The 20997-nt window shown below is 43.3% G+C and overlaps 2 protein-coding genes across 6 annotated transcripts in view; one reads left to right on the forward strand and one right to left on the reverse strand.

Moving 5' to 3' along the window:
- Positions 1-12037, forward strand: part of FBXW2 (F-box and WD repeat domain containing 2) — a 29502-nt gene extending 17465 nt beyond the window's left edge. For all 3 annotated transcript variants that reach the window (XM_077284887.1, XM_077284888.1, XM_077284886.1), the window contains exons 6-7: positions 6338-6507; positions 11295-12037. In XM_077284887.1, the coding sequence (XP_077141002.1) occupies positions 6338-6507; positions 11295-11583 (459 nt within the window). In that variant the 3' untranslated portion in view covers positions 11584-12037. The remainder of the gene's footprint in view (positions 1-6337; positions 6508-11294) is intronic.
- An 824-nt stretch (positions 12038-12861) lies between these two features.
- LOC143809333 (histo-blood group ABO system transferase 1-like) overlaps positions 12862-20997 on the reverse strand; it is an 88919-nt gene continuing 80783 nt past the window's right edge. For all 3 annotated transcript variants that reach the window (XM_077292419.1, XM_077292421.1, XM_077292420.1), the window contains 4 exons: positions 20278-20355; positions 18437-18472; positions 15580-15714; positions 12862-14237 (listed from right to left, as the gene is read on the reverse strand). In XM_077292419.1, coding sequence (XP_077148534.1) covers positions 13553-14237; positions 15580-15714; positions 18437-18472; positions 20278-20355 — 934 coding nt within the window. In that variant the 3' untranslated portion in view covers positions 12862-13552. The remainder of the gene's footprint in view (positions 14238-15579; positions 15715-18436; positions 18473-20277; positions 20356-20997) is intronic.

The raw sequence follows: 20997 nt of genomic DNA on the forward strand, positions 1-20997 counted from the left end.
AAATTCTTCTTGTTCCTCCTGACTGTTCTGCAACCCTTTAATCCTTACTGCTATTTCAAACAGAGCTTCTTTTCCTTTAGTTAGCTGTTGATCATTTAGAAGAATCCGATGCATTGGGTCTACATAAACAGCTGCCAAAAGAATGTTATTTTGTAATAGTAGCTCCTCTCTCCGTTTCATTGATGTAGCAATGCCACTTGCAATTAACCCTCCTCTTTGGGACAGGCAAAACATCAGGTTCTTCTACTCCTTTAAGAAAATACCTGGAGTTAAGTCCTCTGCTTGTAATTTTTTAGTCATTGTAAATGGGTGCTCTAGCAATTTTTCCAGCTCAGTCACCTGATTCCACTTTCATTTAGCGTCAGTTGAGGGTTAGCCATGTCTACAAGAAAGGTTTTCAGTTCAACCAAGCGCTGAATCATTAAGTAAGTACTGCCCCATCGTGTGGCTTGATCAATAATTGCCCCTTTTCCAGCACGTCTCTTCAAAATTGAGTCAACTTTAGGGGTTCTGGCAACAGTAGCCAGTTTTCTCACCTTGCCAATCAGCGCAGCAGCATGTCCTTCTTGCAGACTGTCTCTTATAGCCAGCTGTAGAGTATGCACAACACAGCGCATGTGATGAATGAAAGAACGTATTGACACAGTTTCAACAAGATCATCTAAAATATGTTGCTGTTCATCTGAAGCAACTTCGGTTTGCTCCTCAGTTACAATACTGTGTTCCTCTATTTCAAACATTTCTGTGTCTGTGGACCCAGAATGTTCTTCTAGCTGCTTGTCACCATCATTACTCTCATTCATTAGCTTAATAGTACTTATCATATTTGAAGCATTGTCAGTTACGACAGAAAGAACTTGCTCTTTTTTAAGTTCATAGTCTTGCAGAACATTTTCCACCAAGATCTGGAGAAACTCACTGGTGGGATGAGCTTTGGTGTCTTTTACTGCCAATGTCTTGGTAACTCTTTTTTGTCACAAACAAATCGGACATTGATGGCAAAATAGTTCACTCTGTGACATGTGCAGGCTTCCAATTTAAGAAACAGGAAGCGTCTCTTAAGAGTTTTTTTTAAGTTCTTCCTTTTGTTTAAAAGCTTCTTCGATTACTAATTTTCTAATACTCACACTCTCTCTCTCTCCAGAGAAACACCAAGCTTGCGGGCCATTTCCCCATTCAGACACATAAAAGCTGGTCGTGAAAATAATGAAACACTATCCTTTATAACAAGCTCTATGATCTGTTTTTTAAATGTATCTACTGTCATTGTCACAGTAAGTTTGTCACTGACAAAATATCTTGCAACTGATGGCTACAAAGTTCTTTGCTCCTTTGTTTGGCTGGAAGAGCTGGGCACTGGTTCATTGGTTTGGATGCAGTCTTTCTCATCCACTGCTTTCAGTACTTCTGGATGAAAGCGCTGTAAATGTCTCTTTAGATTAGAAGCTCTGGTAGGAGCATTTTTATCTTTGCCTGAATAGGCACTGATCTTGGCTTCACAGCATTTGTTTTCGTCTGGATCATTTGTCATACACTGACAGACATAATGTTTTCCATCTTGAGTGATGGTGAAATGTTCAAATACAGCTGATTTAATGTGACGCTTCTTTGACATTCTCAGGTTTTTAATTCTGCATTCACAATCCAAATGACAATTGTTTTTCCTAAAAACAATTGTACAAAATTAATGCCAGGTCGTACAACTGATATAGTGGTCAGTAATACTGTTATTCCTCATGTACTCACAGTTAACTGATGCAAAGTTTGTTGAAAGGATAATACTTCTTAGAGTCTTCCTCTTCTGAGTAGCAGCTGTGAGATGCTTGGAAGACGCACACCTAGTAAACATCTAGTCTAGAGCAGGAGCTTTACTACTAAGATTTTGCAACACATTTTCACTTTCAGTTTCATACATTGTAACTAGGGGGGTTGGGGCAGCATGAGGATAACCAAGTATAAGATTAGATAAGGGCAGTGGAGAACAGTGACACCCAAGAAGTAAGAAATGTCTCTATCTCCAGCAGAACTGCCTATCACTGTTGTTCATAGTTTGATAGAACATATATATATATTTGAGTAACATTTTTAAAATTCATATGAAAGTTCAATTATGAAATATTAATACATTTTTTTAAAAGCTGGAGTCGGTACATTTCTACCGACTCCGACTCCAACCAAAACTAACTCCAACTCCACAACTCCGACTCCACAGCCCTGCTTGTAAACACTTTTTGCCAAGAGTCTTTCAATTCTTGGTTGAGGGATATTCATCCATTCTTCCTTTGAAAATTCTTCCATTTCTGTGAGATTCCTGGGTCGTCTTGCATACACCGCTATTTTGAGGTCTAGCCACAGATTTTCAATGATATTCAGATGAGGGGACTGTGAGGGCCATTGTAAAACTTTCATCTTGCCCCTTTTGAGGTAGTCTATTGTGGATTTTGATCTGTGGTTAGGATCATTATCCATTTGTAGAAGCCATCCTCTTTTCAACTTCAGCTTTTTTACAGATGGTCTTATGTTTGCATCTAGAATTTGTTGAAATTTAATTGAATCCATTCTTCCCTCTACCTGTGAAATGTTCCCTGTGCCATTGGCTGCAACACAACCCCAAAGCATGATTGGTCCACCACCATGCTTAATGGTTGTGAGATGTTCTTTTCCTGAAGTTCTGGGCCCATTTTTCTCCACACATACCTTTTGATCATTATGACCAAAGAGTTCTATTTTAAAGCAAACCTGTCAGCAGGATTGTGCTCAGTAAACTACAGACACTGTCAGGTTAGCGCCTTTTATACTGAGTAAAATGATACCTGTCTAAATAACATGAAAAAAGGCATATTATCCACCTCATGCTACAGTGCAGTCGCCTGCCTGATGAATGTGAATTTTTTTCTTTTTTAAACCATAATTCTATGCAGTATGTAAAATAGGGGGCGGATCATTGAGGGATCAGTGACCTGTGATAAGCCCATTCAGATGAATACATAATCAGAACACCACATGAAGACCCCCACAGGCCACACCGAAGCACGAGTATCTAATTAATTTAAAACTCCAAATAAAGGTTAAACAACAACCACAAGATGGATTTAATCAACCAAGGTATCAATTTAATCTGTATAACAGCGCCGACTTGGCACTGTTTGTAGTTTAATAAGCACAATCCTGCTGATATGTTCACTTTAACCTCACCAGTCCACAGGACTTGTTTCCAAAATTAATCAGGCTTGTATAGATGTTCTTTTGCATACTTCTGACTGAATTTTATGGTGAGGGCGTAGGAGAAGTTTTCTTCTGATGACTCTTCCATGAAGGACATATTTGTGCCGGTGTCTCTGAACAGTAGAACAATGTAGCACAACTCCTGAGTCTGCTAAATCTTTCTGAAGATCTTTTGCAGTCAAACAGGGCTTCACGGTGGCACAGTGGTTAGCACAGCAGCCTTGCAGCGTTGGAGTCCTGGGTTCAAACCCCACTAAGGACAACATCTGCAAAGAGTTTGTATGTTCTCTCCGTGTTTGCGTGGGTTTCCTCCGGGCACTCCGGTTTCCTCCCACATTCCAAAGACATACTGATAGGGAATTTAGATTGTGAGCCCCATCAGGGACAGTGATGATAATGTGTGCAAAACTGTAAAGCGCTGCGGAATATGTTAGCGCTATATAAAAATATAGATTATTATTATTTCTGATTTGCCTCTGTAGCAATCATACAAGCAGCTCTCACTGAAATTTAGCTTTGTCTTCCAGACCCTATCTTGACCTCCACTGTTCCTGTTAACTGCCATTTCTTAATTACATTTCGAACTGAGCAAAGAGCAACTTGAAAACGCTTTTCTATCTTATAGCCTTCTCCTGCTTTGTGGGCTTCCACCATTTTCAGACTGCTAGGCAGCTGGTTCGAATAACCCATGGCTGCTGTGTTTTGGCACACTTAGAGAAGGCTGGGTTTTTATAAAGCTGGAAAATTTGCATCACCTGGCCTTTCCTAACAATGATAGTGAAGAAGCCATAACTCGCACAGGCTAATTAACCTCTTCACAACCTTGGCATTTTACATTTCCGTTTTTTGCTCCCCTTCTTCCCCGAGCCATAACTTTTTAAAATGTTTCCTTCAATATAGTCATGTGAGGTCTTGCTTTTTGTGGGACATGTTGTGGTTTTGAACAACGCCATTGATTTTACAATAAAGTGTGCTGGTAAACGGGGGAAAAGATTCCAAGTGCTGGGAAATTGCACAAAAAGTGCAGTTCCACAATTGTTTTTTTTTTTTATCATGTTCACTAAATGCTAAAACTTACCTGTCATTATGATTCTCCAGGTCAGTACGATTTTGCAGGCACCAAAGATCTATAGGTTATTTTTTTATTTAAAGGGAACCTGTCACCCCCAAAATGGAAGTTGAGCTAAGCCCACTGGCATCAGGGGCTTATCTACAGCATTCTGTAATGATGTAGATAAGCCTCCGATGTATCCTGAAAGATGAGAAAGAGAGGTTAGATTATACTCACCCAGGGGCGGTCCGCTGCGGTCTGCTCTGATGGGCGTCGTAGTCCGGGGCCTCCCATCTTCTTACGATGACGTCTTCTTCTTCTCTTCACGCTGCGGCTCCGGCGCAGGCGTACTTTGTCTGTCCTGTTGAGGGCAGAACAAAGTACTGCAGTGCGCAGGCGCAGGGAAAGGTCAGAGGGGCCCAGCACCTGCGCACTTTTTATATCTTGCTAGATCGGCATTTGTAAACACAGAAAAATCAAGGATGTGGGTTTTTTTTTTTTTCATTTTGAATAGGGCAAAAGGGGATGATTTTTGCTTTTATATTTTTATTTTTTAATTAAAAAAAAATATATATATATTTATCTACTTTTTAATTGCTTCAGTAGTCTCCTTAGGAGACTTGAAGCTGAAATCATCAGATCACTTGTACTTTTCACATAGCGGGGCTTCAGCACTGATATATGTAGCAAAAATCATCATCTGCTATGAACGCCGGCCACATAGCAGATCAGCAATGCAAGCACGGGGTGTGTCCTGCATATCCCTGATTTGTCATTCCAACCCATCCGCGCCCCATAATCGCGGGACGGGGCGCCAATGGGCGGAGTTAGTGATGGTCAGAGATTGACAGCGGCATTTAACATTTTAACAGCTGCAGGTGGGTCACGATTCCACCCGCGGCTGTTAGGGGCACGTGACAGATGATGAAATCAGCTGTCATGTACCTTAAAAGATGCAGGCTCACCACCAGAGCCCACATTAAAGTGGGATACAAGACCTATGACGTGCCTATACGTCATTGGTCCTGAAGGGGTTAAGGTCTTAAACCTTGGTGACCATTGTTCGAGCACACAAATCTCCCAACGGTACCCAAACTTTTGCATTTGCCAATTTTCCTTTCTGTAATTTTTACAATATAAAAAATTACAATGTTTGTGTTTTTTTGCCTAAAATACAAAGGAAATGTGTCATCTTTAACTTTATACTTTAAAGAGTAAGTTCACACAGGGCGTTTTTGCTGTGTTTTTTTTATGCTAATTTTCAGCTGCTTTTTACAGTACCAGCAAAGCCTATGAGATTTCAGAAATCTCATGCACACACATTGTGTTTTTTTGTGTCATCAGTATTTTGTACTTTGCTGCGATTTTTGGACATGGGGCATGTCACTTCTTTCAACGTTTTTGCTGCGTTTTTTGGTGTTTTTCACTCATTGACTTGAATGGGTGTTGAAAAAACGCTGCAAAAACGCAGGTATCATTATTTGCTGCGTTTTTGCTGCTGAAAATTGAAGGACATTAGCATGGACAAAGAGAAAAAAAAACGCACCAAATACGCAACAAAAAACGCACCTAAACATGAGTTCTTGGCGCAGCTTCTTTCCTGCCAAGAAGATCAGGTTTTGCTGCAGTAAAAAAAAGCAGCAAAAACGCCCTGTGTGAACTTACCCTTTGAGATCATTTCATCTTCAACTTGCTTAACTGTTCACAAAAACAGTAATTTTGCCCAAGGGTGCCTAAACTTTTACATGCCACAGTACCTAAGACTGTGGAGTGCCCCTGACAGACATTGGGACACCAGGCAGGATTTTCCTGGTTTATGTGGAATGACTATAGTGATTGGCGGGAGTAAATGATTGTGTGTTGTAATAATGGCGCAGAGCCGGGCTCTGGGGCCACTTCATACACTGCAGCACACAGGGGCTCTCCACACCAGGTGGCTTCTGACAGAGCCATGCCCACCCACCAGGACAGACGTTGGTCCTGTGCACTATGTGATCAGTGCCCTACGGTCTTTATAATGTATTCTACTATTACTTGGATGCTTTTTTTTCCTTGTTGCAGATTTGGCCGATTGGCCGGGAGATAAACTGCAAGTGTCTGAAGACCCTGTATGTGTCGGATGACCGGAGTATAACTCTTCAGCCGCGTCTGCACTTTGATGGCAGATACATCGTCTGTAGTTCAGCGCTGGGTCTGTACCAGTGGGACTTCGCCAGCTATGACATCCTGCGGTAAGTACGCCCAGAATGTATAATGTCATAGATCTGCTTCATCTAGGTTGTATTAGTAACATAAGTCAAATAGGTCTGTTACGAACGTGACCATGGAAAAGCCAGAGCAAGCGGAATACAAGTACGGCAGTAATAGTGAGGAGAGAATACAAGGGACAGGTTTATTTTATGGAAAGCCCAGAGCAAGCAGAATACAAGCACGGCAGTAATAGTGAGGAGAGAATACAAGGGACAAGTATATTATATATATATAAAGCCCAGAGCAAGCAGAATACAAGCACAGCAGTAATAATGAGGAGAGGATACAAGGGACAGGTATATTATATATAAAGCCCAGAGCAAGCAGAATACAAGCACGGCAGTAATAGTGAGGAGAGGATACAAGGGAAAGGTATATTATATAAAAAGCCCAGAGCAAGCAGAATACAAGCACGGCAATAATAGTGAGGAGAGAACACGAGTGACAGGTGTATTATATGGAAAGCCCAGAGCAAGCAGAATACAAGACCAACAGTAATAGTGAGGAGAGAATACAAGGGACAGGTGTATTATATGGAAATCCCAGAGCAAGCAGAATACAAGTACAACAGTAATAGTGAGGAGAGGATACGAGGGACAGGTGTATTATATGGAAATCCCAGAACAAGCAGAATACAAGCACGGCAGTAATAGTGAGGAGGGGATACAAGGGGCAGGTGTATTATATGGAAAGCCCAGAGCAAGCAGAATACAAGCACGGCAGTAATAGTGAGGAGGGGATACAAGGGACAGGTGTATTATATGGAAAGCCCAGAGCAAGCCGAATACAAGCACGGCAGTAATAGTGAGGAGAGAATACAAGGGACAGGTGGGTTATATGGAAGGCCCAGAGCAAGCAGAATACAAGCACAGCAGTAATAGTGAGGAGGGAATACAAGGGACAGGTGTATTTTATGGAATGCCCAGAGCAAGCAGAATACAAGCACGGCAGTAATAGTGAGGAGAGGATACAAGGGACAGGTGTATTATATGGAAATCCCAGAGCAAGCAGAATACAAGTACAACAGTAATAGTGAGGAGAGGATACGAGGGACAGGTGTATTATATGGAAAGCCCAGAGCAAGCAGAATACAAGCACAACAGTAATAGTGAGGAGGGGATACAAGGGGCAGGTATATTATATGGAAATCCCAGAGCAAGCAGAATACAAGCACAACAGTAATAGTGAGGAGAGGATACAAGGGACAGGTATATTATATGGAAAGCCAAGAGAAAGCAGAATACAAGTACAACAGTAATAGTGAGGAGGGGATACAAGGGGCAGGTGTATTATATGGAAAGCCCAGAGCAAGCAGAATACAAGCACAGGAGTAATAGTGAGGAGAGGATACGAGGGACAGGTGTATTATATGGAAAGCCCAGAGCAAGCAGAATACAAGCATGGCAGTAATAGTGAGGAGAGGATACAAGGGACAGGTGTATTATATGGAAATCCCAGAACAAGCAGAATACAAGCAGGGCAGTAATAGTGAGGAGAGGATACAAGGGACAGGTATATGGAAAGCCCAGAGCAAGCAGAATACAAGCACGGCAGTAATAGTGAGGAGGGGATACAAGGGACAGGTGTATTATATGGAAATCCCAGAGCAAGCAGAATACAAGCACGGCAGTAATAGTAGAGGAGAGGACACAAGGGACAGGTGTATTATATGGAAAGCCCAGAGCAAGCAGAATACAAGCACGGCAATAATAGTGAGGAGAGAACACGAGTGACAGGTGTAGTATATGGAAAGCCCAGAGCAAGCCGAATACAAGCATGGCAGTAATAGTGAAGAGGGAATACAAGGGACAGGTGTATTATATGGAAAGCCCAGAGCAAGCAGAATACAAGACCAACAGTAATAGTGAGGAGAGAATACAAGGGACAGGTGTATTATATGGAAAGCCCAGAGCAAGCAGAATACAAGCACGGCAGTAATAGTGAGGAGAGAATACAAGGGACAGGTGCGTTATATGGAAAGCCCAGAGCAAGCAGAATACAAGCACGGCAGTAATAGTGAGGAGAGGACACAAGGGACAGGTGTATTATCTGGAAATCCCAGAGCATGCAGAATACAAGTACAACAGTAATAAGTAATAGTGAGGAGAGGATACGAGGGACAGGTGTATTATATGGAAATCCCAGAGCAAGCAGAATACAAGTACAACAGTAATAGTGAGGAGAGGATACGAGGGACAGGTGTATTATATGGAAAGCCCAGAGCAAGCAGAATACAAGCATAACAGTAATAGTGAGGAGAGAATACAAGGGACAGGTGTATTATATGGAAAGCCCAGAGCAAGCAGAATACAAGCACAGCAGTATTAGTGAGGAGAGAATGCAAGGGACAGGTATATTATATGGAAATTCCAGAACAAGCAGAATATAAGCACAGCAGTAATAGTGAGGAGGGGATACAAGGGACAGGTGTATTATATGGAAAGCCCAGTGCAAGCAGAATACAAGTATAACAGTAATAGTGAGGAGAGGATACGAGGGACAGGTGTATTATATGGAAAGCCCAGAGCAAGCAGAATACAAGCACAACAGTAATAGTGAGGAGGGGATACAAGGGACAGGTATATTATATGGAAATCCCAGAGCAAGCAGAATACAAGCACAACAGTAATAGTGAGGAGAGGATACAAGGGACAGGTATATTACATGAAAATCCCAGAACAAGCAGAATACAAGCACGGCAGTAATAGTGAGGAGGGGATACAAGGGACAGGTGTATTATCTGGAAATCCCAGAGCATGCAGAATACAAGTACAACAGTAATAGTGAGGAGAGGATACGAGGGACAGGTGTATTATATGGAAAGCCCAGAGCAAGCAGAATACAGGCATAACAGTAATAGTGAGGAGAGAATACAAGGGACAGGTGTATTATATGGAAAGCCCAGAGCAAGCAGAATACAAGCACGGCAGTATTAGTGAGGAGAGAATGCAAGGGACAGGTATATTATATGGAAATTCCAGAACAAGCAGAATATAAGCACAGCAGTAATAGTGAGGAGGGGATACAAGGGACAGGTGTATTATATGGAAAGCCCAGTGCAAGCAGAATACAAGCACAACAGTAATAGTGAGGAGGGGATACAAGGGACAGGTATATTATATGGAAATCCCAGAGCAAGCAGAATACAAGCACAACAGTAATAGTGAGGAGAGGATACAAGGGACAGGTATATTACATGGAAATCCCAGAACAAGCAGAATACAAGCACGGCAGTAATAGTGAGGAGGGGATACAAGGGACAGGTGTATTATATGGAAATCCCAGAGCAAGCAGAATACAAGCACAGCAGTAATAGTGAGGAGAGGATACGAGGGACAGGTGTATTATATGGAAAGCCCAGAGCAAGCAGAATACAAGCACAACAGTAATAGTGAGGAGGGGATACAAGGGACAGGTATATTATATGGAAAGGCCAGAGCAAGCAGAAAATAAGCACAACAGTAATAGTGAGGAGAGGATACAAGGGACAGGTATATTACATGGAAGTCCCAGAACAAGCAGAATACAAGCACGGCAGTAATAGTGAGGAGGGGATACAAGGGACAAATGTATTATATGGAAATCCCAGAGCAAGTAGAATACAAGCACAGCAGTAATAGTGGGGAGAGGATACAAGGGACAGGTGAGTTATATGGAAATCCCAGAGCAAGCAGAATATAAGCACGGCAGTATTAGTGATGATAGGACACGAATGACAGATGTATTATGATGGCCGGGCTTATTATAGTCTATATAATGTCTATGCAGCCATGTTATTATCGGTAAAGGGCCTCCATAAAGACTGAGTTTGCGTTCGATAGCTGTTGCTGTAGTGGGCCCACCAGCTGAGACCCTCCTTAGGCAGCTGACTGGCAGGGAGCCTGTGCTTACTGTTATGATCCTTAGTGGTTGAGGATCACAAATTACTCCAGCTAAGTAACAAAACATAGGACAAGCTCTAGGCAGGTGGTAAAACTGGACTGACCGCAAATCTGAACCTATCCAACACACTAGAGGTAACCGGTGAATGTGACTAAAATCCTAGACGTCTCGAGCCAGCCTGAGGAACTAACTACCCCTAGAGAGAAAGAAAGACCTCACTTGCCTCCAGAGAAATAATCCCCAAAGATATAGAAGCCCCCAACAAATAATAACGGTGAGGTAAGAGGAAGGCACATACACAGGGGTGAAAGCAGATTCAGCAAATGAGGCCCACTAATACTAGAAAGCAGAAAATAGAAAAGGGGTCTGTGCGGTCAGTAAAAAACCCTTACAAAATATCCACACTGAGATTTCAAGAACCCCGCACCAACTAACGGTGTGGGGGGAGAAACTCAGTCCCCTAGAGCAACCAGCAAGCGAGGAAATCACATTTTAGCAAGCTGGACAAGAAACATGATGAATGCTGATAATCAAAAAATAAACAAACAAAAACTTAGCTTGTCTTGGAGAGACTGGGAGCAAGGTAGTCACAAGGAATCTGAAGAGCACTGAATACATTGAGAGCAGGCAAGGAACTGAGTATCCAGGTGAGCTAAATAGGAAACCAACCAAGGATAACGAACCAGCTGATGCTGCCAACCTGCAGAAAGACAACACTACACAGTACCGCTTGTGACCACTAGAGGGAGCCCAAAAATAGAGTTCACAACAGCTTACATTGCAGGATATTGCTGGATCAGGCGGCAGACCCCCGACCATAGTCTTGCTTTGGGGGTGTTTTCCTGTTGTGCTCACTGACTATCACTTCTTTACTTTCTCTTTTCAGAGTTATTAAGACTCCTGATTCCACACACCTTTCTCTGCTCGGTTTTGGGGACATTTTTGCCCTCCTTTTCGACAACCATCACTTGTACATCATGGACTTACGGACTGAGAAGGTCATCAGCCGCTGGCCGCTCCCCGAGTACAGGAAGTCTAAGAGGGGCTCCAGCTTTTTGGCTGGAGAGATGTCGTGGTTGGACGGCCTGGACGGTAGCAATGATGGAGGGCTGGTGTTTGCCACCAGCATGCCTGACCACAGTATCCATTTGGTGTTGTGGAAGGAGAACGGCTGAGGGCCACGGACTCGGGCCCTGATGGTTTTCACAGGATATTGGGACTGACGTATCAGCCACTACTGTCACAGCGTAACGTGCATGAACCAAAGTTTCCCATCATGCAGTGCACAATCATCTTTGGTTTCTCTCTTCTTTCAGTCCCTTGTGGGCAGGCCGGTACTCGGCCGCATGATAAGTGGACGCCATTAGGTGTTTCTCCATTGTCATCGGTCCCGTTCCCAGGGAAGGGGCAGCCACCATTTTGGTTCTTGTGCATTTCAGATCTTAGTCGTCTTACATCTATTTTACTACAGAAATAGTCCTAATTTACCTGATAGTCGGAGGTCCACCGGGAAAGTGGGGATCGGTGTGCAGCGAGCACTGGATGACTGATGAGCGGCCGTTACCTGCACATAGCAGAATGCACACCCTTCTCTGCTGCTCCCGGCGCAATAAAAGCTCTATGTACCCGAGTCCCACCGCTGCCGTCACTTTCTTCACTAGTCCCTTTGGCTTTACCTAAATCAGTAATGCAGACAAGTGCTGGATTATCAGATATTCTGGAATATCCGCACACTAGTCAGTGAACCCCACAAGCCTGGTCATCAGCTAATTCCACATTATATTACAGGTCAACGGCAGAATTATCAGATTTTGAAAATTAAAGGAATTTTATAAGAGGGGTCATCCATAATTGCTGCCATGTGACTCTGGTTCCATGGGGCAGGGGGAGGAGGATATACACTCATATTACTCTCCTGATTATGGTCTTGTAGCCATAATTCTGCATTCTGTCAGTTGATAGGGTTCTTAAAGGGAATGGTCAGTAGGTTTTTTATTATGTAATCCGACAGCAGCATAATGTAGTGGCAGAGAGCCTAATTCCAGTGATGTCACTTACTGGGCTGCTTGCTGTACTTTTGATAAAATCACATTTATCTGCTACAGATCAGCTGTTCTCTGAATGCTGAGCTCTTTATATCCCCGCCCTCACCCCGACTGGCAGTTTCCTGTGTATAACACCACCCTCACCCCTGACAAGCAGCTTCCTGTGAATAACCCCTCCCTCACCCCTGACTGGCAGCTTCCTGTGTATAACCCCACCCTCACCCCGACTGGCAGTTTCCTGTGTATAACCCCGCCCTCACCCTGACTGGCAGTTTCCTGTGTATAACCCCGCCCTGACAAGCAGCTTCCTGTGAATAACCCCGCCCTCACCCCTGACTGGCAGCTTCTTGTGTATAACCCCGCCCTCACACCGACTGGCAGCTTCCTGTGTATAACCCCGCCCTCACCCCGACTGGCAGCTTTCTGTGTATAACCCCGCCCTCACCCCTGACAAGCAGCTTCCTGTGAATAACCCCACACTCCCCCTACTGGCAGCTTCCTGTGTATAACCCCGCCCCACACCCCTGACTGACAGCTTCCTGTGAATATCCCCGCCCTCACCCTGACTGGCAGCTTCCTGTGTATAACCCAGCCCTCACCCCTGACTGGAAGCTTCCTGTGAAGCCCCCCTTCAGTTTTCCAGTAGATAAGAGATAAATGCTTTATTTATTGTCCTTTACAATCATGGCCTGAGCAGCCATATGAGGGGCTGGCTTTAGTTCTTGTCGTTTACAATCATGGCCTGAGCAGCCATGTGAGGGGCTGGCTTTAGTTCTTGTCCTTTACAATCATGGCCTGAGCAGCCATGTGAGGGGCTGGCTTTAGTTCTTGTCCTTTACAATCATGGCCTGAGCAGTCATGTGAGTTGCTGAGCTCCTGTCTGTGAGGGGTGATACTTGGTTCTTCACTGGGTGAGGGCCACACTGTTATCTACGGTGTTGGGGGACACGCTCGTTTCTGTGAACTGATTCTCCAGGACCATGTATGGGTGCTGCGGTGGGCGGATGGCCTTTTCTTATTTACAAGGGGCTGTGCTTTTGGGTTGTTGTTTTTTTTTTAGATGTATCTTCTGGAGACACTGGATTTATCTGTTTTCTCCTCAGTTCCGGATTTCTTGATGGTTTTTCCACACAGCTAGAAATCTCTTCCTCCTTAAGAAGGCAGGCGTGCCAAAGCCATTGTCCCATAGATATTCGGGGGAGAGGACCTTGGTAGGTTTGTGGTACAGGAAGTATTTGTTCAGGTAGCTCTCATCATGCCATACGGCTTCAATGTTCTTGTCCTTGTCCGCCATCATGGCGTCATGGCAGAAATTGGTGAGTTTGTATATCTCTTCGATGTTTCCTCCAAAGTAGCCCCCGGCATAATAGAAGTCTCCTTCATCAAAGGGGATGTAAGCCTCCGACTGCAGGTTCCTCTCATATGTGTAATGTTCACGTTTAGCCCCGTACATGCCCGGATGTAGGGTCCCAAACAGGTCACTTAAGATCTCCACCCCAACCTCATCACTGAACCTCATGTCCACATCCACACACACCAAGTAATCCACCTCCCCCCTGAATTGCTGGTGGGAGTAGTCCCGGAGCATCTCCATGCGACTCATGGACACATCCTGCCACCTCTGGTAAGTGGGCACTCTCAGCACCCGCATCTGCCTGCCCTCTGCCAGCTCCATGATGGGAATGTCACTAACACGGTCTGTAAAGACGTAGTAATTCACTTTGTGTCCCACCATGAAGTACTTCTCTGCCGTCTCTATAAAGGTCTGGACAAAGACGGTATATCTGCAAGATAAAAACAAGATGGCAGGAGGGTGTTATACTGAGGGGCTATAGAGAACTAACCTGAAGAAGACACTAGTCAGAGGGTGTATCTGGAAGGTGGTATATATAATGTGCCATACATACCTGTCCCCCATATATACAATGTAACGCACGTACCACTCCCCCGTATATACAGTGTACCACACGTACCACTCCCCTGTATGAACAGTATACCGCACGTCCCACCCCCCTTATATACGGTGTACCACACTTACCACTCCCCCTTATATACAGTGTACTGCACGTACCACCCCCAGTATAAACAATGTAACTGTCCCACCCCCAGTATACACAATGTACCTCGGTGTACCACCCCAGAATATACAATGTAACGCAGGGTACCACCCCCACTATAAACAATGTAACACAGGGTACCATCCCCACTATGTACAATTTAACGCAGGGTACCACCCCCAGGATATACAATGTAACGCAGGGTACCACCCCTGTATATGCAATGTAATTCAGGGTACCACCCCCAGTATATACAGTACAATGTAACGCAGGGTACCACCCCATGTATATACAATGTAACGCAGGGTACCATCCCATGTATATACAATGTAACGCAGGGTACCATCCCCACTATATACAATGTAACACAGGGTACCACCCCCAGTATATACAGTACAATGTAACGCAGGGTACCACCCCATGTATATACAATGTAACGCAGGGTACCACCCCCAGTATATAGAATGTAACGCAGGGTACCACCCCCAGTATATACAGTACAATGTAACGCAGGGTACCACCCCATGTATATACAATGTAACGCAAGGTACCATCCCCACTATATACAATGTAACACAGGGTACCACCCCCAGTATATACAGTACAATGTAACGCAGGGTACCACCCCATGTATATAGAATGTAACGCAGGGTACCACCCCCAGTATATACAGTACAATGTAACGCAGGGTACCACCCCATGTATATACAATGTAACGCAGGGTACCACCCCCTGTATATACAATGTAACGCAGGGTACCACCCCCAGTATATACAGTGTAACGCAGGGTACCACCCCCAGTATATACAGTGTAATGAAGGGTACCACCCCCAGTATATACAATGTAACGCAGGGTACCACCCCCAGTATATACAGTGTAACGCAGGGTACCACCCCCAGTATATACAGTGTAATGAAGGGTACCACCCCCAGTATATACAATGTAACGCAGGGTACCACCCCCAGTATATACAGTGTAACGCAGGGTACCACCCCCAGTATATACAGTGTAATGAAGGGTACCCCTCCCCACATTACATGCGGCTGTTTCCTTTCATTTTTCTCTTACTTTTTAATGGCAAATATGGTGATTCCCACACACACGTTCCTCTGATGAAACTGCGCATTCAGTACAGCCAAGTTGTAGGTCTCATTCCAGACTATAGGCGCCAGCCACGGGGTCAGCACGAGTACGTCGGTCCGCCTGTGCGATGAGAAGCTGGTTATTACTGACATGAAGTAAGATGCAGGTATTTCTGGATCAGATGGCAGAAGAGTCGTGTCTGTGTGTACGTATAACAGTGCGTATGAGAGACCCCGGGCAACCAACCACACTAGGCCATAATGACGTCACCCAGGGCCTGAACACCCCCTGCATTAACTAATATAGGTGTATATATATATATATATATATATATATATATACACAGTATATACACATTCTCCATTCCTCAACATTGAAATTGCAACACAAGAAGAAGCTGTAAGTGATGATGGAAGTCACAGCATGGAGATGTTACTAATCTGCAAATGATGGAATAGAGGGGACAAAGTTATCACAATCTCTGGCTGTATCCAGTCTGAGCCACCTTCCTCAGACAACTATTATAAGGTTTGTCCTGTCTTCTGGTGAAAATCTACGGTCACGCTATGTGACTGCGGACTTCTGAATCCTTACACTGCACACTATCTGCATTCTGTAGTGTCACTTCTGAGACCTGAGGGTCATGTGACCAAAAGTATGCGATTTCCATACATGCGGTCACAGGCCAACTAGACGTCCTCGGCTTCATTCAAAACATGTGAATTGAGCGAGGCTAAGTATGTCTAGTCGGAATGTGGCTGGAAGCATGCAAATCCCATACTTTTGGTCACGTGACTGCCAGGTCTCTGAAGCTTCACGAGAATCCTGATAGCGTGCGGTGTGCCCAGATTCAGAAGTCTACAGTCACATATATTCACTGTAAACTTTCACTACAGGACAGAACCACCTTATTAATAATCTCAATAATAGCAGCCGTGGCTGTAAGTGGAGAAATACCCCAGAAAGAAGAAATCCAGAGATTTTGAAAATGTGCCCATTATTCCATCAGTAATGTTTCCATCCAGGGATTTCCATCATTGCGTATTCCTTCTTGGTGCTGTAAATTCAATGTTAAGGAGTGTATATACTGAGACTTCTCGTGTGTTATTCCTATTGATGTGACATGTTGAGTCTCTTGTCTGCATTATATATATGGTGTAGTGCAACACAATACCCCATAAGGTCATGCTCACACAAAATGTACAGTGGGTACGGAAAGTATTCAGACTCATTTACATTTTTCACTCTTTGTTTCATTGCAGTCATTTAGTAAATTCAAAAAAAGTTCATTTTTTTCACATTAATGTACACTCTGCACCCCATCTTGACTGAAAAAAAAAAACAAATGTAGACATTTTTGCAAATTTAATAAAAAAGAAAAACTAAAATATCACATGGTCATAAGTATTCAGACCCTTTGCTCAGACACTCATATTTAAGTAACATGCTGTCCATTTCCTTGTGATCCTCCTTGAGATGGTCCTACTCCTTCATTGGAGTCCAGCTGTGTTTAATTAAACTGATAGGACTTGATTTGGAAAGGCACAAACCTGTCTATATAAGACCTCACAGCTCACAGTGCAGGTCAGACCAAATAAGAATCATGAGGGCAAAGGAACTGGCCAAGGAGCTCAGAGACAGAATTGTGGCAAGGCACAGATCTGGCCAAGGTTACAACAGAATTTCTGCAGTACTCAAGGTTCCTAAGAGCACAGTGGCCTCCATAATCCTTAAATGGAAGTTTGAGACCACCTAGACCTGGCAATCGCGGGAGAAGAGCCTTGGTGAGAGAGGTAAAGAAGAACCCCAAGATCACTGTGGCTGAGCTCCAGAGCTGCAGTAGGGAGATGGGAGAAAGTTCCACAAAGTCAACTATCACTGCAGCCCTCCACCAGTCGGGCCTTTATGGCAGAGTGGCCTGACGGAAGCCTCTCCTCAGTGCAAGACATATGAAAGCCCGCATAGAGTTTACTAAAAAAACACATGAAGGACTCCCAGACTGTGAGAAATAAGATTATCTGGTCTGATGAGACGAAGATAGACCTTTTTGGTGATAATTCTAAGCGGTATGTGTGGAGAAAACCAGGCACTGCTCATCACCTGCCCAATACAATCCCAACAGTGAAACGTGTTGGCAGCATCATGCTATGAGGGTGTTTTTCAGCTGCAGTGACAGGACGACTGGATGCCATTGAAGGTAACATGAATGCGGCCAAGTACAGAGATATCCTGGATGAAAACCTCTTCCAGGGTGCTCTGGACCTCAGACTTGGCCAAAGGTTCACCTTCCAACAAGACAATGACCCTAAGCACACTGCTAAAATAACAAAGGAGTGGCTTCAGAACAACTCTGTGACCATACATGACTGGCCCAGCCAGAGCCCTGACCTAAACCCAAATAAGCATCTCTGGAGAGACCTGAAAATGGCTGCCACCAACGTTCACCATCCAACCTGACGGAACTGGAGAGGATCTGCACAGAAGAATGGCAGAGGATCCCCAAATCCAGGTGTGAAAAACTTGTTGCATCATTCCCAAGAAGACTCATGGCTGTACTAGCTCAAAAGAGTTGTTCTGCTCAATACTGAGCAAAGGGTCTGAATACTTATAACCAAGTGATATTACAGTTTTTCTTTTAACAAATTTGCAAAAATTACTACATTTCTGTTTTTTTTCAGTCAAGATGGGGTGCAGAGTGTACATTAATGAGAAAGAAATGAACTTTTTTGAATTTACCAAATGGCTGCAATGAAACAAAGAGTGAAAAATGTAAAGGGGTCTGAATACTTTCCGTACCCACTGTAAGAATGTGTCTATTGGTCGCGGACAGAAATCTACTCACTGAGGTTTTCCGGTATTTGGCTGCTGGTACACAAGTCTGCAGAATAAGACAGCAGAGAAGTTTTAAGATTTATGCTGTAACCTATATAGAGTAATAATGTTACAATAACACACCTGTTACATACTATCTATCTAGTACTGTCACGGCCCTATGACACACATTATGTCTGGTGATGTCAGCTGTATGATAAACGTTATATCTGATATCAGAGCTGTATGATACACGTTATATCTGATGTCAGAGCTGTATGTTACACGTTATATCTGATGTCAGCTGTATGATACACATATCTGGTGATGTCAGAGCTGTATGATACACATATTTGGTGATGTCAGAGCTGTATGATACACGTTATATCTGATGTCAGGGCTGTATGATACACATTATATCTGGTGATGTCAGAGCTGTATGATACATGTTATATCTGATGTCAGGGCTGTATGATACACGTTATATCTGGTGATGTCAGAGCTGTATGATACATGTTATATCTGATGTCAGAGCTGTATGATACACATTATATCTGGTGATGTCAGGGCTGTATGATACACATTATGTCTGATGTCAGAGCTGTATGATACACATTATGTCTGATGTCAGAGCTGTATGATACACGTTATATCTGGTGATGTCAGAGCTGTATGATACACATTATGTCTGATGTCAGAGCTGTATGATACACATTATATCTGATGTCAGAGCTGTATGACACATGTTATATCTGATGTCAGAGCTGTATGTTACACATTATATCTGATGTGAGAGCTGTATGTTACACATTATATCTGATGTCAGAGCTGTACGATACAAGTTATATCTGATGTCAGAGCTGTATGATATGCCTTATATCTGATGTCAGAGCTGTATGACACATGTTATATCTGGTGATGTCAGAGCTGTATGATACACGTTATATCTGGTGATGTCAGAGCTGTATGATACACGTTATATCTGGTGATGTCAGAGCTGTATGATACACGTTATATCTGGTGATCTCAGAGCAGTATGATACACGTTATATCTGGTGATGTCAGAGCTGTATGATACACGTTATATCTGGTGATGTCAGAGCTGTATGATACACGTTATATCTGGTGATGTCAGAGCTGTATGATACACGTTATATCTGGTGATGTCAGAGCTGTATGATACACGTTATATCTGGTGATGTCAGAGCTGTATGATACATGTTATATCTGGTGATGTCAGAGCTGTATGATACATGATATATCTGGTGATGTCAGAGCTGTATGACACATGTTATATCTGGTGATGTCAGAGCTGTATGATACATGATATATCTGGTGATGTCAGAGCTGTATGATACATGTTATATCTGATGTCAGAGCTGTATGATACACGTTATATCTGGTGATGTCAGAGCTGTATGATACACGTTATATTTGGTGATATCAGAGCTGTATGATACACGTTATATTTGGTGATATCACAGCTGTATGTTACACGTTATATTTGGTGATATCACAGCTGTATGTTACACGTTATGTCTGATGTCAGAGCTGTATGATACACATATCTGATGTCAGAGATGTATGATACACGTTATATCTGATGTCAGAGCTGTATGATACACGTTATATCTGATGTCAGAGCTGTATGATACACTTTATGTCTGATGTCAGAGCTGTATGATACACGTTATATCTGATGTCAGAGCTGTATGATACACGTTATATCTGATGTCAGAGCTGTATGATACACTTTATGTCTGATGTCAGAGCTGTATGATACACGTTGTATCTGGTGATGTTATATCTGCAGCAGCATCCCCCTCCTCCCTGTAGTTACTGTTTACCTGTAGATGTACTGAATAACATTACCTTGGAAGTTTCAGGTCTCTTTGTAGATCGGTGGCATGGGCTCCATGAGAAATGCTTGCTTCCTCAGAGCGGTGATGGCTATTTGAAAACAAAGAAGGGCAGATTTCATGAGTGATCAGAGGTTGGTGTCTTGCTGGACTCCTTCAACAACGGAAGCCATAGACAGTCTCTATCCACCAGTGCTGACCCTCCATTACCCCTGGGCATTATCTACATGGTGGGACATAAAAGTTGCTCAGTCTGCCTCTGTGCCTGTGTCAGATGTTGGGGAAGCATCTGGCTGCACGTTCTCCCAGTCAGCAATGTCCACTGGCAGCCCCATGTTCTACTCACGTCATGGAGCCTTGGGCGAAGTAACTGAGGCAAATCTCTTCCTAATGCTTGCACTGCAACCCAAATTATTATGCAACTGTTACTTTTCTCTGATTTTCCCAAATAGTCGATGTCAATGCGTCAGTAGAATGTTCAAATCAATTTTATTGGACAAATCTACTAATATTAACAGGATTTTCTAATTAAATTAAAAAAATCAAAATGTCCTAAATTATTCTGCACAAGAATTTCCAAACATTTTATAGGTTGTAAAGAACTGAAAATTGTCATTTGTTGACTTTGCAGCATTAAGAGATCATATCTACCGAAATCATAAGCTTTTCCAATCAAAAACTACTTATCAGACCAAGTTACAGTGGCATGTAAAAGTTTAGACACCCCTGGTCA

The sequence above is a fragment of the Ranitomeya variabilis genome, chromosome 2 (assembly GCF_051348905.1).
Source record: "Ranitomeya variabilis isolate aRanVar5 chromosome 2, aRanVar5.hap1, whole genome shotgun sequence".
NCBI lineage: Eukaryota > Metazoa > Chordata > Amphibia > Anura > Dendrobatidae > Ranitomeya > Ranitomeya variabilis.